Source organism: Pyrus communis, chromosome 3, assembly GCF_041283825.1.
Source record: "Pyrus communis isolate YQ-2024b chromosome 3, ASM4128382v1, whole genome shotgun sequence".
Taxonomy (NCBI): Eukaryota; Viridiplantae; Streptophyta; class Magnoliopsida; order Rosales; family Rosaceae; genus Pyrus; species Pyrus communis.
Window position 1 is genome coordinate 24,280,001 of NC_142567.1, and position 19,119 is coordinate 24,299,119.

A 19,119-nucleotide genomic window follows, 5' to 3' on the forward strand; every position below is an offset into this window, starting at 1 on the left:
TTTCTAACACAAAGTGGTTATTCAGTAACACCTGCAGATTCCAGCTTGTTTGTTAAAGCCAATGAAGGAAAGCTAGCTATTGTGCTAGTGTATGTGGATGACTTAATCATAACCGGTGATGATGATGCAGAAATTCTTCAGACGAAGGAGAATTTATCAGTCCGTTTCCAGATGAAGGAACTTGGTCAACTCAAGCATTTCCTTGGTCTAGAGGTTGATCGCACACAAGAAGGAATATTTCTCTGTCAACAGAAGTATTCCAAAGATTTATTGAAGAGGTTCAGAATGCTCGAATGCAAGCTGATCTCTACGCCGATGGAGCCAAATGTCAAAATGAGTGCACATGAAGGAAAAGATTTGGAAGATGCGACGATGCATCGACAATTGGTAGGTAGTCTGATGTACTTAACCTTGACTCGACCTGACATTTCTTATGCAGTTGGTGTGATGAGTCGGTACATGCAAAATCCAAAGAAGCCTCACTTGGAAGCAGTTCGACGAATACTGAGATATGTGAAGAGTACAATTGACTATGGTCTTTTGTACAAGAAAAGTGAAGACTGCAAATTAGTTGGTTACTGTGATGCTGACTATGCGGGAGTTCATGACACCAGGAGATCAACAACTGGGTATGTGTTTAAGCTTGGTTCTAGAACCATCTCTTGGTGTAGCAAGAGACAGCCAACGGTATCTTTGTCAACCACAGAAGCAGAGTATAGAGCAGCAGCAATGGCAGCTCAAGAGAATGCATGGCTGGTACAGTTGATGAGTGATCTACATCAACCAGTAGATTATCCAGTACCATTGTACTGTGATAACCAATCGGCAATTCGCTTGGCGGAAAATCCAGTCTTTCATGCAAGAACTAAACATGTGGAAGTGCACTACCACTTTATCAGAGAAAAGGTTCTACAAGAAAAGATTGAGATGAGACAAGTCAAGACGAATGATCAAGTTGCGGACTTGTTCACAAAAAGTTTAAGTACAGGCAAGCTCGAAAATTTTCGCTGTCTGCTCAGCACAGTGCAAAGAATGAGAGCTGACATTGAGGGGGAGTGTTGAAAATCAATGTCAAAATTAGGTATGGAAAGTTAGGCAATGTTAGGTATAGTTGAGTGAAAAAGAAAAAAAAAATTATTAGGTGCAATTAATGTGTTTTGTGTGGTAATAAATAATCTTAGTTTAATCATTTGGTTTGCTATAAATACCCAAGTCCTCAAGCATTGTAAATCATCCAAAGAAAAACAAAGCCTAGAGCTAAATAAGAAAAGCTTTGCTAATTAGTTTGTTTTGTGAGCTTTCTTTAAGAGTGTGCTCTATTTTCTTCTTCTTGGGATCATTAGAGTTATCTTGGATACTCTTCTTATTCAACACTAGGCACCCTATGGTTTCTTCAGAATTACCCGGCTCTAACATGGTTAAGGCAGTTCATGTTGATTGTTTTCCTACAAGCCAAACACAGAGATGATTTTCTGAAGATCACTCATCACTAATATAGATATGCTGACGGTAGATTTGATTTCGATCAATTCCTCATGTTTTCTCCTGTATCGTAATTTAGTTTAACCGGTGCCACTAATAGTTGTATTCTTAATTTCCTATTGATTAACTCATCATATATAGGTTCTAACCACACACTGTTATCTAACAACTTGGTAGGAAAGCTTTTGCCTATGTCGTGTGTATACTTGTTAGTGTAAATTGAAATATAGCTCAGTAAATTGATATTTTGGAAGAAGAAGGAATCGAAGAGAGATGAATGCACAAGGAAGAGAAAATGGTTGCTTCTTTCTCTCTGCAAATCACAAAGGAAAATATTCTTCTCATTGATTGTTACTCTCACTCCCACACAAGTCGTGTAAAAGGGAATAATACCGTTAGAAACTCTTAGCTGAATCTCTCTAGAAATTGATCTCAGCCACTCATCTAGTTAGTAACTACGATCATTACACATGGCACTCATGGCCTTACATATTTGAGCCTTACACTTGGGAATATTAAGCACAAGTGAATACACAATTAAACACATGGATTATTCAGTAATACTAATTAGCTTACTGCTTATAATTCAACAATACTGTCCAGTAGCATATCAGTGTAGGGTATTTGTAATCAAGTGCCCTAATTGTTGGAATGGAAAAATTCGAGTACTCTCATTCTCCAACAACTATCCTAGTGTTGTGGTAGGCTCCACGACACATCTTCGCTTGTTATCAATGTGGGAGATGGGGACTGCAAGAACACACATTGACAAAAAAAAAAAAATGCTTATTTTATGGGAATGAAATATTTGAAATGGTTGTTTGGATGCTGTGCATGAAGTATGACAACATTTTTCTTAATTTTGCATAATATGACTACATTTTTTTTTTAAAATTTCGCATCAATTTGAACGGCGTCATAATGCTTGGAAAACCCTGAACCTTGATTCAGGTTTTTTGTAGGTTCCTATCGGAACTTTAACGATTTGGTAGGTGTTGACCGAATGGTAAAGTTATTTCAGTGGATATGTGCCAAAATATTGAATCCTTTCATTTGTCACAGATTCATGTATTCTAAGGCTGGAGCCTACTGAAAATACGCACAGCTTCGGTAAGTACCTGCTGAAACTACATATAGTTATGACAGATATAACTGTTGAAACGTGTACAGTTTTGGTAGATACATGCTGAAACTTTATGTGGAGTGTGCGCACTATGTGATTAAGTTGGGTAAGGTGGATGTTCTCTAAATTATTTAGGGTTGTCTGAAGGTGACGTCATTGACACTTTGAAAAATTATTATACACTCCTAAGTGTATTTGTTGGAGAGTGCACGGTAAGGTGCATAATCTCTCACATTTTGTTAGAGAAAAAATGACAAACTTTATAAGATGACGCCACAAATTCCATCCCCAAAAACAAACCATGTCCAAAATTAAACCAACCCCTTGACTGCTATGAAAAACACAATTGGACTTCAAAGTAGGACAATTCAAAAATTTCACACAATTGAGCATGTCTAGCTCAAAGTTTGAGTCGAAATAGGTAAATTAATAATACAATGAATAGTGGGACATGTTTATGACTTAAAGTTGGGGTGAGTTTTAGATGGATCAAATTGAAATAAAGTTTTATTCCAAAACTTCGGTTCATATCGGATACATATTTCTAAAAGGGTTTTTTTTATTCACGCTCCACATTTTATTGAATACATCATACATGCTGAATACTCTCTGCATCTACCTTTTCAATTACAATACTAAAAGAAGAAATAAATGATACAACTAATGTGCCTTTAGCTTCGATTTTCAATTATTCTTTCCATCCTACCACTTGAGTCTTGAGTTACATTATGACCTTATTAACTAAGTTTATCTTAAGTAAAAACACGATAACACTAAAGGTTGTTGAATAATCTTCAATCCATTGTATGACAAATTGAATATAATCTCGAAGAAACGTGTCACTCTGATCTTTCTTCCAGCATTTGAACGCCAACATACCTGCCCAAAGAACAAAATTTGGTGTGGGAAAAGAACAACCATATATTCTTACACAAATAAATAAATAAATAAGCAAATTAAGGACTTAGTTAAATATTTACTTAGTTGTATTATGTACAGGTAATTTCTTGTGGTTGTGTACTTAACTAAATGCATGTAACATGCATACCTGCCTAACATCATAAGAGTGGCTTGAGGATTGGTCCCTGGTGATAAATTGAATACAGATCCATCAACAACACGTAATGCCTTGATCCCCATGACCCGCAAATCTTCATCAACTACCTTTCCGACCAGGCATCCACCATGGTAGTGCCAAAATGAGGCTACTGTATCTCGACAAAAGGTTTCAAAGGATGCATCGTCTGACTGGTTCACTGGTAAGGGCGGTCCAAAAAGGTTGAAACCTTCTAGACCTGGCAAATCTTGAGCCTTATACGGTTTCAATGAATTTGTTTTTAATAAATCACCCATTTTCCTCACAGCACTAACACAACGAGAAAGGTCTGCCTCCTGTGCAAAGTAGTTGAATTTGACATTTGGAGCAACTTTGACATCATAGGATGATTGCAGTTTAAGAGAACCGTAGGACAAGGGTCCTGGAAATTTGACAACAATTTGCCCGAAACTTGAATTTATGGTCATGGGAATAGTTGGACTAGGGAAAAGACTAAAGGCCTGAGTAGAATATGGCAAGCCGGAGAAAGTCTCTATGTAATAATCACTTGTGATACCAACAACCTGTGCAGTAGAAGGTTCTACTTGAAATGGGGGCAAAATGGTAATGTAATTACGAGGATTATCACGCATAAACTGCCCAACGTAAGGTTGTGGGTGAACAACTGGGATTTTACAAGATAAAAGGTACGATTTTGGGCCAACACCACTAAGTAGTAGAAGTTGAGGACTTCCAATTGCACCTGCACTCAATATAACCTCACCCTTACCACGTATCAATGCCCGATGAGACCTCCCGTTAGAATCACTGTATATGATTCCTTTAGCTGACAAACCTACATAAAATCGATATTAGAATTGGACATATATTTAATTTACAAGTAAACAGAGTAGATTCAAATCCTTCAAATATATCAAAGATTCTCTCTTTTTAATGCCATGATAGATTCAATTTTTGTTTTATGGAAATTTTGTTGAGAATGAATGCCATATTGATGGAATGATGAACCTTGTATAGGTTTATAAGTAAATTGGGCTACTCCCCGTATAATCAATTAGTTTTATCGTTGAACCTCAAATTTTTTCAAATTTAAATGACCTATAATTGTACATATCAAATGTGTTTGGATACCTGATGCTTCGGAAGAGAAAATTATCCTCTCTACTGTGGCATGAATTGCAACTCTCAGATTTTTTGGATGTCCTTTATTTAACAGTTCCACAGCTCCATGTCTTTTTCCACGATTGTCAAAAAGCGTACCCGTGACTTTACTTCCCAGAATGTGATCCAAAGTCAGTCCATTGTCTGGACGAACACCAGCTTCTAACATCGCATCTTTCACAACAGACTGCCAACGTGTTACATTCGGACGGAATATCACAGTGTTTTCAACCCATTCATATGAATTATTGACTAAGTTCATGTCCAATTTAATTCCTGATTTCTCGTAGAATTCACTGTCGGCTCTTGAGTATATGCCAATATTGATCATACTTGACCCGCCTAGGATCCGTCCTCTTAAATTAGCCACGCCATCTTCTGATGTGAACCTCTGGGCCGGTATCTTACCGTCATCTTCTTGCATGAAATTTGCAAGAGTCTCATTGGCACGCAACACATTTGGATATGCAGATGGAATATTGCCCCTTTCTAGAAGGAGAACGGAGTAGTTTGCAGATAAAGTTGTTGCCAACGGGCACCCTGCTGTGCCCCCTCCCACAACAATGTAGTCATATTCTTCTTGTAATGGTAGATCAGTTGCGTTACGTACAAATTTTAAGTAGCTAAAATCTGCATTATATGAACAAAGAGATGAGGAAAAAAGTTTATATTAGGGAAAACTGTTTTTTATTAAATTTACTTGTCATGTAAGTTACTTTGAAAAACCAATGGGACTTTTAAACTATATTTACCAAGGTCATCAGATGGATTGGCGAACGAGGGAACCCCTGGTTGAGGGCAGAACCCAAAAAAGTACAAGAGCAATAATATAGCAGCCGTTGTTGATTTCTCCATATTGTTTTTGAAGCTAGATATACGTCCTTCTATCCTGAAAATAAAATATATACAAAAAAAAAAAAGGTTAGTTTCATGCCAGTTTTTTATTTTTTATTTTATATATATATATATATATATATATAATAACATGCTTATTGATAATATCTGGTTATTGTAAAAAAAAATAATTGAAATTTGGAGAACAAGTAATGAAATCCCTGGCCATGATTTAGTTGAGAACATTTCACAATGCTCACAGATGACACATCGTTAACGGTATGTTATTTTAAAGCATGCATATTTATCATAAACAAGAGACGATATTTACCTCAGACCAAAATATTGCCGTTGGTTTTGAAGCTATTTCCAATAACTTCTTAAGCACAATGGATGGATCTTGATATAGGAGGACTCCGATTCCTTCTTATATAGATGCCCGGTAGGCACCTGAAAATGTGGTTGGGTGCCAAATTTTGGGCATCTGTCACTTCCTTCGATGTAAACAAACATACAGCTGAAATATAAAAGTTAATTAAGACACGGAAGGCGGCGATTAGATACTGACTAGGATACGCAACGCAATGCATTTATCTGGTTCACCCTTGATTTGGTCCATTAAGTTGGCTGGCATTTTTATTATAATAATGGAGAAGTTACACATGTGTTATAATGAGTGTGGTCAACAAAATAATTGAATCTCACAAGTGTAGGAGAGGGCTCCTCTATATGGGAGGGACTGATGTAAATTAGATTGCGGAACAGACTGAAAATCAAGTTGAAAGGCGCAAATCGAGCAGCAAGAATAAAGCTTTATAGATTAATTTAAGTTTCAATGTCTGATTCGGAATCATTACATGTTGTTTCAAATAGACTGATGATGCACATCAAACTCATTGCTATAAGGTGTTAACGTTTCGAAGAGATTGTTGTTTTTTATTTTTTTGTTACTTGTTTAATTGTATTCCTATTTAGTCTCCTAGAGTTTCTAGGGCTATATACATGAAGAGGTACCATAGATAAAATGTTTAATATGTTATCTTATCAATTGTCATTCAATTTTGTTTGAGATTTTCTAATAATACTTTATGATAAATTTCGGTAATGTTTTCTTTGGTTTATGTTCTCGAATGTGGAATAATCTGGAATTGTGGTCATTCTCATTCATAACTTATCCCAACATATCAGGACTTAATTTATAGTATTTTAATGTTAAGGAAGTTACGTAATTGATATGTATAGCTTGATGAATGCGACAGGCCCTCTGAATCGTTGTACATAATTCCATCTAAGAGAAAAATGGCGAGGTATATATGGAATTGTGCAAGTTCAGCGTTGAAACTAAACTCTGTTACGTATCTACAGTTCAACACCTCTGCACTTAGACATTTGGTGGCTTGGTGGTTCCAAGTTCAACACATTTTACACATTTATTTATTTGTTTATCAACTTGCATGCATTTTTTTTTTTCCAAAAATATAACTATTTGCATGCCCCGGTTTGAAATAACAATTGAAACTGTGATACCATATGGCCCACTGATTGAGTTTATATTGACCCATTCATGAAGCAAATTAGGACTATAGTTAGGCTCAAGTGTCATCGAATAATCCGATGAGGTATTTGATGACATATCCACCCATGAAAAAAGTTGTCGAATAGAAATATTTGCATGCCCCGTTTGAAATAACAATTGAAACTGTGATACTATATGGCCCACTGATTGAGTTTATATTCACCCATGAAGCAAATTAGGACAATAGTTAGTTTCAAGTGTCATCGAATAATCCGATGAGGTATTAGATCCATGCTCCACCGCACGATCTGACCTGCAGGTTTAGACCGTGACCGTGGAATGTTTGACGCTGCATGAAAGTAGTAGATTGGTCATTGGCTGTGATATGACTTGGTCTTTAGAAGCATATGAGCTGCTGCTGGGCAAAGATGGTGGCATTGCCATCGGCCAAGTGGAAGGTGGTTATCATAGACCTGAATAGGGTTAGCTCAGGACAAGGATTACAGAAAACAATATAGCAGACGTTTGAAGCATCTAATGTAGAAAAGTATAATTTAACAGGACAGATCCTTCATTCCTTGGGGAATCTCTCGTTTCTCAGGAGGTCTGATGCAGATATGAATAACCAAAATACCATGTTTTCGGTTTAGCTATCAATGGAAAAGTCAACCAAAACAATTCTATAAATATTACTAATTCAAATTAATTACATGATTGTCACTTAATTCTACCATGTTTTTCGACCGAGCAACTTTTTCTTGAAACCGATTGATCAAATTTTCTGGCGACCAACAACTTTTTTCAATCTCAATGTCACTCTCTAACAATGACCTTCAAAAGAACAAGCTAAGTAATGAATTTTCTCATAATTTCTCTAGTTTTATTGTAATTACATGTGTGGAAAAAAAAAAACTCACACAACAAAACATAATTGAAAATGAAAAGGTTGCACGTATTTTTTTAAGTCACTGTGTAAAAGTGACTTGAATTTTCAGCAACTAGAAAAAATTTGTAACCACCAGGTTATGGCCAACAACAATTTTTGAAACTGTCACTGGTGCTATGTGGATCACGTGCAATGGGGAAAAAAATATAAATGTTTCCATATAAGTGTATTTATTCACAATTTTTAGAAGGGATTAGTGGTATTTTCCCTAAAATCTTTATTGAAAGGTGGTATTTCATCTGAATTTGCCTTACTTTTTAACTTTTAGGGGTGTGGTGTTACTTGTTGTATGCAGCGTCCTATTGCGATCAAAGAAAAGATAACTCTTATTCTTTATTTTGTCTATATTCTATAACAACAAAAACATAAAGCCCTTCAAGTGCTTTAGAATCTGTAGCATTTGTAGAATCTTCTTACATAAGTTTTGATGCAATGCAAATTTCTGTTTTCTGGCTGTGTCCTAGCAGTGAACAAGAACGAGTTCCTTAACTTACCTGGAGATTAACAACTTTTAGCTGAGGGTTATCGGGCAATGACGGTTTCAGAGGATACTTCTCCTCCACATACTTATCCAAACACATTGTACTCGGAACAAAACTAACGGTACAAATAAACTAATAACATCAACAACTCTTTAATCAGTGAGTCTTGAGAATCGCGTGGACAAACATATATGGACCTTTGAGTGCATTGGTAAATGCTCTTAACCAACTAGGCTACAAGCCTCTTCCTTTGCCCTATTTTTTTATTGTAAACTTGGCTATTGCCATATGCCTCCTGTTTAGGGTATGTAGTAGAATATGAAGGTTTATGAATTCCTCCTTATGGTGTTGTATTCCCTCATTCACGCCTCTGTGTGTTGCTGACACACCCTGATCCCGATGTTCGGGGGACATCAGGATGGCCATGTGCTGGCCGACACTCGAGAATGACGCAAGCCATTTAATAATTGCAAATGTTGAGAACATGTGAAACGTGCATGTAAATTTCGCGCGAACTACGCAATGTAATTTTCCAACATATATCTTATAAGATAATATAATAATATTCAATTGCCAACAATGATAATGATAGTGATAATGCATGACATGTTCAGAGCATACATCTAATTCAGAATACAAGCGGAATATGCTATTACAATGATGTTAGAAAGGATGGCACGATGTCACTGGTAGGGGAATGCCTCGTAACTCGGATCGTACGACTCGTTCCTATGTCCTGAGGGGGCGCAAAACAAATATGAGTGAACCAAGTTGATATGTATAATACTAAAACAGATATTTATCAACGTACTGACCCCCAAAGTTTTATGAAAACTCAATAGTATAATATGTAATAGGTTTTCCGAAAACCCGAGCATGCCATAAAACTTCTTAAAACATATATTGTATATAATGTGCTAAATAGTGGTATCATAATCGACCCGTAAGCCCCTACATCACCCGACCTGTAAGCCAAAAATATGAATATCCTTCCAACCTGTAGGCCCCTACATCACTCGACCCGTAGGCCAAATAAATATCTCCCGACCCGTAGGCCCCTACATCACCCGACCCGTAGGCCAATAAATATCTGCCAACCCAAAGGCCACTAAACCACTGAACCGAAGCCAATATAAGTATAATTGCCCGTAGGCAAAACAATGATCACTAGATAAGCACAAAACATTGAATATAATCTTTCCAACATAAGTACATATATCTCAAAATATCTTCATAGTATATAGTCATCTATCATATATACTACAAAGAGTGTAAAAACATGTTCATAAATAGTATATAGTCATCCATCATATCTACTACAAAGAACATAAATTTGATAAAGTATGGTATTCCAAAATATTCTCAATAAAGCATGATAATCATAAAGTGTAAATCTAATTTACTCATAAAACGTAACCATTAAATCATGATTTTCATGTATGCATTTCTACTATTAAAATATGCATTTCAGAAGGGGTCCAGTCACAGATACTCCGTCGTCGAAGAGCCGTGCGAAATAGGAAAGACGGAATCACCGCTAATAATTGTACCTAAGAACATAAAGGCTCCAATTAATAAAACTCTAACATAACGATTGAATTTCAGAAAACAAATGTCATAAACGGATTCAGGACGTTGAAAAACATAAGGGGGGACCCAGCGCTGCCGTGGGTCGTCGAAAAGTTGGCTAAAAAAGTCGTCGGTGTTGCTGTGGACGACGGCGCATGCACTCCACGCGATAACACTGGCTCGGCCTCACGTGTGTCCACGCACTGCTGGCCTCAGGGTTTGGGCCAGTTCTGGGTTTGGGCCTGAGGGTTTTGGGCTGACTTAGTGGGCTGGGCTGGGCTTATTGGGCTTCTCAAATGGGCCGGTTTTATGGCCTAAAAGCCGAGGTTCCCTTGGGTTTCAGGTTAAGGGTTAGGTTGGGTTTCAAAGGGTTTGGACTGAGGGTTTAACGGGCCTAAGGCCCAACTTGGACCGCCCAAGAACCTGGTTTTCTTTGGGTTTGGGGTTCGAATGTTTAAAAGGGTTGGGCATTAAAGGGTTTGGGCTTGAAAGCCCGGCCCAAGGGTTGGGGTTGAAAAAGGACTTGGGCTCCGAGTTTGGGTCAAAACGACCAGGTTCTCAGGCCGGATTCACAAAGGAGGAAGCCGGAGCTTCTGGAGCTCTGATTGACCTCGTTTATCGACTACAACCTACAACTAACTACCAAAATGAAGATAAAAGAGTGTAGGTTAGAACGATACCTTTGGTTTCCTAAGTAGTGGCCGGAGTTGGCTGGATTTTGGCTCAAAAGCCAAGGGGCTCGCCGGATCTAGGTTCTTGGGTTCTCTATGCTTCACAGAGACGAGAGAGGGAGAGAGAAAGCCATCACGGTGGTGGTGGTGTTGTCGTTCGTTGTGGTTCACGGTTGGGTGTGTGGGTATGCATGTCACTGGGAAGGAAAAGGGAGAAGGGTCCGAGAGAGAGAGAGAGAGAGAGAGAGAGAGAGAGAGAGAGAGAGAGAGAGAGAAAGAGCTGAGAGAAAATGAGTGAGCTAATAGAGAGAGAATGTGTGTCTCAGGGGGGGGGATAGAGAAGAAGAGAAAGGGAGATAGGGAACTGCAACGTAACAGGCAGAGAGAGGAGGAAAATTAGGGGAAAATCTAAAAAGGGGATTCGGATTGGGTAGGGAATAAGGGGTAAAAATGGTAATTTCATAAGTTCATGCAGGACAGGGTTTCACAGTTGCGATAAAAAGTTGATTTAAATCACATTTATTAGTCTTTTCTTCTTCAACTCACGATGTCTTGAATTCAAACCTCTTATTCTCCTTACTGTAAAATATCGTTTGTATTAAAAAAAAACGCTAATTTAAATTGTTTTTATTTTCATGTAGCAGAGATGAAAAGTGGGTTCGGCCCACCAATATACTTGCTGGTGGGCCTGAGCAAAGTAGTCCACTTTCTTCTTCTTCGGTGAGAAATCCTCCCAAGAATTCCGAGTTCTCTGTTCTACTGTCCAGGTCATACAAACACTTCTCAGATTTTCTTCTCTCACAAAACCCAGCACTCTTCTCACCCTAAAAATGGAAACTAAATAAACAAAAAATATTAAACCTGCTCTTCTTATGAATTCATGCAACAGAGCTAATTGGTGGCCTGAGGAAGCGAAGCCCCCTTCACCTCACCGCCCTCAATTTCCTTCACAGTCTCATAGTTGACTGTAAATTCTGCTTGTTTCTTCAATCTGCTTTTGCTTTCTGCCCAATTGTCAAAAGCACTTTCTTTGTCATTCCAAATTTTGTCTGAACATATTCCAATTAAAAGGCGTAACTGAATATCTAGGGTTATTCTGTCATATTGTTACTGTATAGGTACATCTTTTGTTACTGTCAAGGCAAATGCAGTGTTGGGTTTACTTCTGTCAACCCATGGATAGTCGTTGTTGTAATCCTGATAATTCTTGCGGTTCCATTCGCTCATCACTTAAGCTTTTGGGGCCAGTGGTTATCTAACATGGTATTAGAGCCTTGTTTGGAAGAGGTATTTGTTGGAATTTATGGTTAGCCACATGCATAGATTACAACATTTATACATGGGACGAAAGAGCACACAAATCTGATGAAGCCATTACTGAATGATCGAGGAAGAGTCTTCTACTCAATGGGGACCTTATGTTCTCACTAGAATAGGGCTAGTTACTAAAAGAACTTGTTCCTCTTGAGCAAGGGCTAAACCATTTTATAGACGTATAACCACAACCGTTTCCACCTATCATAGAAACTGCTTGGCAAAACTGCATGCCCATTTACACTCCAACGTGGGATATCCACTCACCAACATGTTTAACCTTATTGTCCTACTTTAAAGGAAAGAAGACTTATTCAAATATTAACTCTAACTGATTCCAGTTTCAACTAAACTCAAAACCCTAATGAGATAAGTTTAGAGTCCAATAGGGTTCCAACATTCTCCCACTTGGACCTAAACTGATCATCCTTGTTTCGAGCCATGTTTCCACCAAAACCAATTCCTTAGTGATCATGTGAGTTAATAAACGAATAACCAATTCCTCACTCATCCACCATGAGTGATTCGAGACATAGAACTTCAGAAAAGACATGCACTATCATAGCACAGCCACTCTGAAATCACCATATCACAAAACCATTCACGTATGATGCATAAACATGTTGGCCAGAAGGGAGTTTTACTTTATACTCCCACTGGATAAACCATTACCTTATCGTTGATTAGTTTTAACAAAGCATCTTCAGCTATCTTTCACGCTGAAATAGTTAAAACCACCTGAAGATTCAAATAAGCAAACAATGCTACAAGGGATAGTAAAATGTATAGAAGCCCCAACAGCCAAACATTTGCTTATTACTAACAATTCATGTCAAAACCAACACATAGAACTAAATCAGCAAGTTTTCTCACATTTATTTGCAGAAATGGCTATAAAGTAAACAAAATTAAATTATAAGTTTACTGTCACATAGCTATTGAATCGAATAATTCCTGCACTCCCATCCTTGCAACATGTTCTTTAAACACAGAGACTTTGGTCATTTATCAAACTCCAATGAGTTTGCCTAAATAATTCCAGTGAAGCATCAATATTGCCATATGCAACTATGAATTTAATTGAAAGTCTTAAACAAAAACAACATAGTGCGAACAACACCCCCACTAATTCAGCATATTAACAATGTAATGTCTAAAAGACTTTCTCATAGCAATAGAATTAGATAATTATTCTAACTGGTTAGCCACAAGGATTCTTTATTGCGTGCATCCTTTAAATAAGCCAAAAGAAATCCTTACGACATAAACATACATTATAAGTTAATATGCAAGATATAAGGCTAAACAATATAGAATTATCTCCCCATTAATCTACAACATCATAACTTGATTGTAGAACAAAAGCATATTATCATAAAATTTCCTTTTCCTTTTGACTTTCCTTAACCATGTATGATTGAAACACAAAATCATACCGAAAACAATCAAACAGTAAGAGCTAATGAAACCAGTAGAGATATAGGTATTAATTTTAGGTCTTATTAATATCATACTCATTATAAAAGATCAACATGCAACCATCCAAGGTAACCATATGCAAGAGACGAAAGATTGACAATGTACACATAATCATTAGATGAGTCATTCATCAAACTTTATTCAAGACATGCAATCTGCCCGGAAACTCTGCGCATTTGCCAAGAATATATATCCATAACAAATTCAATTTCATATCAATTTAATTTGGTGCCCATAGGAAAAAACCAGAATGTCTAATTTTATCATCTAATATTACAAGACAACGTCCAAATAGACATCATGATTCAAAATTGAAGAGACTTAAAAGCTTAAAACTCAAACAATGTGCACCTAAGTAATCTTTGGTTAACCTTCATGGGTCCAATACATTTGCATCGACAAGTCTCATGAAGAGACAAAACATATATCATGATGCAACCAATTTCCATGCACTTACAAACTATAATGCGACTCATAGTGGAAATATTTGTAACTAAAAACACATAACTTTATTCCTGGGTCATACATTACATGAGTTACCTTTATGAAAAACTTTCAACACCTTTGGGCAAGATGAAGCTTTCAGAAACTCTTGTGAAATAGAATCTGATGAGTATATTTTATATTATATATTTAACCCTATTCTTAGTATATTTTGGTTAATAATTTGGAAGAATTTTGATACTTTGAATTATATTTTCAATATAGGATTTTCGACTTCCTCTGGAGCAAAACATGGTCAAATGGACGAATTTTGGAGTAATTTCAACTGGAGGACGTTCGTGAGTCACTTAGCTTGATCGTGTCAAAATATCAGATTTTTCTACCAAGCGAATATTTTCTGGCAATAAAATAAAGGAGTCATGCGCAGTGCTGGAATAGTGACATTTTGGGCTTAACTTGCGTTTTTGGAGCCCAAGATGACCTCGGATGGGTTCGTGACCTTCTGGAGATGTGTTCAGAACGTTCTTATCTTTAAAACAAGCTATCTTGGGCCGGATTTGAAGAAGATTTGAGGCTAAAACGTGGCTGAACAGTTTCTGTGCAGTTTTTCCTAGTTTAATTAGGAATTTATTTTCTATTTTATTTTATTATTATTTAGTTTCTTAGTGGGAATAAAATACTTTAGGGTTAGGGTTTTTGTTTTAGCTTTGAGGGAGATATTAAAAGGGTTTGGCCGTTCTCATTGTTGGGAGGCTTTTCTTTTATGCAACTTTTGGAGAGAAGATTTTGGGCAAAGTTTAGAGATTTTCAGATTTTATTCTACAAGGTGTTTTCATTCTTTTTCTATTTCAATAAAGACTATGATTTTTAGTATGAATATGCGTAACTAATTCTTTTTGCTAGGGCGAGGCCATGATCCTTAGCAAGAATATGTAGTCTCTTTTTACTTTGCTTATGAATTTATGCATGCAGGTTTTGGAATGTTAATCACTGTGCTTTAAACTATCTATTTGTCTTAGTGATTCGCGACCATCAGGATATTTGGAAAAGTTATTTGATGCAATTTTGGCGGAGGATTGTCCCTAAAATTGACTAAAGCTTCTTGTGGTTAATATGTATAACCTCTTAGGATGGACGACACATTTTAAGGGTTATATGGTTTTTTAAAAAGGTTTTCATAAAACTTAATGAGTCTTGCATGTTCACATTCGATCTGAACACCACGGACGGGTTGCATGTTAGATATACATTCTATGTTGGAGGTTCCAAGTAGGATATACTCTAGGAAAACCTAACTTTCAAAACATACATGTATGGTTCATAAGTAATTTAGAAAAGCTACATATGATTGTTAGGGTGACGGCGGAACCCTAGTACTTTCTCTCTTTGAATCCTAAAAATTGTTCCCCTTATCTTTCTTTAAAGTTGTGATTTTTAAGTAATCTTTTTAATTAAATTCGTTTTTCTTAGTTTAGGTCATTAAATCACCTCTTTCAAAAGAAAAACTTTGTTTTAATTAATTAGTTGAGAATTGATTTTTCTTTGATCTCTTTAAATTAATCCTTGTGGAGAACGACCTTGCTTGAGCCAATTATACTACAATAACCTTGTTTCTCTTGCAAGTATTTTAGGTGTTTTTAACCCTTTTATGCAGGTGGTAAAAATCCTATCAAGAAGTTGGCGCCGTTGCCGGGGATTGATTTTAAATAGATTTTTGTCTATCATATTCTCAATTAATTATTCCCGTATATAATAAAAAAAAAAAAAAAATTAATTTTCATTTTTTTTTCTCTGCAGATTGTGCATGGTCTGTACCAGATCACACAAACAACAAATTGCAGATTTTGATCCAGAACCTGAACGTACTGCCAGACAGAGACTTAGAAAGCAGAATCTACAGTGTGAACCTTCACTGCAGGGAACAGTTTTACATAATCGGTTTACTGGGGTTTTGGACAGCGAGGAAGCTATGGCATTTGTTCTACCAACAGCGGGACAACCACTGAGGGAATCTCTGGCTGCTTATGCCACAGAGGTGCCAAGCTGCATTACCTATCCTGAAGTTGAAGATGGGTCTACGTTTGAGATACGACATCATATGTTGGAGATTCTACCTTCATTTCATGGTTTATCAACAGATGATCCTAACATGCATCTAACTGAATTTCTAATGGGATGCAAAAACATTTTGGTGAGAGGATTTTCAGCAGAATCTATCAAACTCAGAATTTTTCCGTACACTTTGAAGGATGGTGCAAGGAGATGGTTACTCACACTTCCATCTGGAAGCATTACTTCGTGGAACCAACTTAGTGCTGCATTTTTAAGCAAATACTACCCAGCTTCAAAAACACTTGATATGAGTACTCAAATTTTAACATTTGCTCAGAAACCTAATGAAGCAATTCATGAAGCATGGGAACGTTACAAGGATCTACTCAGGAAATGTCCACATTCAAGCATTAATGGTGACACTCAAATGAATTTATTTTACAGAGGGCTGAATTTGACTACTAAGACTCTTGTTAATGCTTCTTGTGGAGGAACGTATTCAGACAAAAATGCACTGCAAGCGTATCAATTGTTTGAGAACATGGCGACAGAATCTCAACAATGGGCAATTGATATACCTCAGACCAGGGGTGTTTTTGAGATGTCTAGTGGTTCACCTCATGTATCTGCACAAATAGAAAAGATGGAGAAGAAGTTAGAAAATTTTGATGCAAAATTTGACATGCTTTTACAAAGAATGGCAGCACCTATGCAGCAGGTTGCTGTCCAGCAGCCTACTGCAGCCGCCTGTACCATTTGTGGCATTACAACACATGATTTTATGGGTTGCCCACATAGGGACGCATACCCGGAGCATGTTACAGAGCAGATTAACGCATTCAATAATTATCAAAGGCCTAGAAATGATCCGTACTCAAATTTTTACAACCCCGGGTGGAGAGATCACCCAAATTTCAAGTGGAATAGAGATCAACAGGTTAAACCACAGTTTCAACAACAAATACAGCAACCTGATGCTCAAGCTAAACCTTCTTGGGAAGTCGCAATTGAAAAATTGGCAGATCATACTAAGGCAAGTTTTGATGCAACAAAACAAGAAATTCAAAAAACCAACCAAAACATTCAGAACATACAAGCAACAATGAAAGATCTACAGCAGCAAATGGGGCAGCTTTCACTCCAGTTTTCGGGCAGAGAACCAGGAAAATTTCCCAGCCAAACTATCCCAAATCCACGTGGAAATGCAGATTGTAATGCTGTTAGAATATTGCGTTGTGGTAAAAGTTATGACAACCGTGATGCAGAAAATAAAGAAAACGGTGCTGGAGCTTCACGGGTAGCACCTGTGCAGCCACAAACAGGTTCTGAAAGTTCTGCAGAATCTGCCCAACCACTGGACAGATCCAAAAATACTGCAGTGCCTACTGCAGAAAATGCAGAAAAGTCAAAACGTGTTTATGTTCCACCTATGCCATATCCCGAAAGATTGAAGCCACATGCAAAAGATCAACAATTAACAGATTTCATGAAGACATTGGCTAAAGTTCAGATTAATCTTCCATTAATTGATGCAATCAAGAACATTCCCTCATATGCCAAGTTTTTGAAAGATGTGTGCACAAATAAAAAGAAGCTTGTGGACTTCGAAAAAGTGATTCTCACAGAGCAGTGCAGTGCAGTTCTATTACAAAAGCTACCACCAAAGAAAAAAGATCCAGGGAGTTTTACAATTTCATGCACAATTGGAAATTCTGAGTTTAAACGTGCTTTAATTGATTTGGGTGCTAGTATTAATTTAATGCCTTTCTCTGTTTTTCAGCGATTGGGACAAGAAGAAATCAAACCAACATCTGTTATTTTACAGTTAGCAGATCGTTCGGTTGCTTATCCTAGGGGTATTATTGAAGATCTTATTATTAAAGTGGATAATCTCTACCTTCCAGCAGATTTTGTGGTTTTGGATATGGATGAAGATATGCAAACACCAATTATTCTGGGGCGGCCATTCATGGCAACTGCTAGAACTTTGATAGATGTGGAAGCTGGCACATTGACGCTTAGAGTACAAGAACAATCTGTTGTGTTTAATTTATTTGAAGCAACTAAGAGGCCTAGTGATATGCAAGACTGTATGAGAGTTGACGTGTTAGAAGGCATCATGCATGCAGATATTATGCCCAGTTTGACAGCAGATCCACTGTTAAAAGTTTTACATGGTTTTGAAGACACCAAAACTGAAGATGAAGAAGCTTTTGAGTACGTTACAGCTTTGGAAAGTGTCCCTTTACACCAGCCAAAGTGGAGGCACGTTTTTGAGAGTTTGGGAGAACCAAAAACACCATTACAGCCTTCAAAAATACAGCCACCGAAGCTGGAATTGAAGCCATTACCAGCACACTTAAAATATGCTTATTTGGGTTCTAATTCTTCACTGCCAGTTATTGTTTCTGCAGATTTATCTCCAATTGAGGAAGACAAATTGCTGCGTATTTTGAGAAATTTTCAAGATGCCATTGGGTGGACAATTGCAGATATTAAGGGGATCAGCCCAACACTCTGTACGCACAGAATTTTGATGGAGGAGGGTGTCAAACCCACCATTGATGCTCAACGCCGATTGAATCCGATCATGAAGGAAGTTGTTCAAAATGAGGTTATGAAGCTTTTAGATGCTGGAATGATTTATCCAATTTCAGATAGTAAATGAGTAAGTCCTACTCAAGTGGTACCTAAACGCATTGGAATTACAGTTGTGACAAATGACAATAACGAGCTTGTGCCTAAACGTTTAACTACTGGGTGGCGAATGTGCGTTGATTACAGGAAGATCAATACAGGTACTAGAAAGGATCACTTTCCACTACCCTTTACTGATCAAATGTTGGAAAGATTGGCTGGTCGGGCTTTCTATTGTTTTTTAGATGGGTATTCAGGCTACAATCAAATTCCAGTTGCACCAGAGGATCAGGAAAAGACCACATTCACCTGCCCTTTTGGTACATTTGCTTACAGAAGAATGCCTTTCGGA

General features: G+C 37.3%; 2 protein-coding genes and 1 pseudogene across 2 annotated transcripts; 1 reads left to right on the top strand and 2 right to left on the bottom strand.

Annotated features, from left to right (window-relative positions):
• Positions 1 to 3,146: 3,146 nt before the first annotated feature.
• Positions 3,147 to 6,115, bottom strand: LOC137715907 ((R)-mandelonitrile lyase 1-like). Its single transcript, XM_068455266.2, has 5 exons — positions 5,989 to 6,115; positions 5,576 to 5,712; positions 4,794 to 5,453; positions 3,654 to 4,497; positions 3,147 to 3,484 (listed from the first exon to the last, which is right to left on the bottom strand). The coding sequence occupies exons 2-5, from the start codon at positions 5,676 to 5,678 to the stop codon at positions 3,445 to 3,447; spliced, it is 1,647 nt and encodes a 548-aa protein (XP_068311367.2). The 5' UTR covers positions 5,679 to 5,712; positions 5,989 to 6,115; the 3' UTR covers positions 3,147 to 3,444.
• Positions 6,116 to 16,047: 9,932 nt separating this feature from the next.
• LOC148698183 (uncharacterized) lies at positions 16,048 to 18,798 on the top strand. The gene has a single exon (XM_088690396.1). The coding sequence runs from the start codon at positions 16,048 to 16,050 to the stop codon at positions 18,796 to 18,798; it is 2,751 nt and encodes a 916-aa protein (XP_088546522.1).
• Positions 16,435 to 16,539, bottom strand: LOC148698184 (small nucleolar RNA R71; annotated as a pseudogene).
• Positions 18,799 to 19,119: the final 321 nt, after the last annotated feature.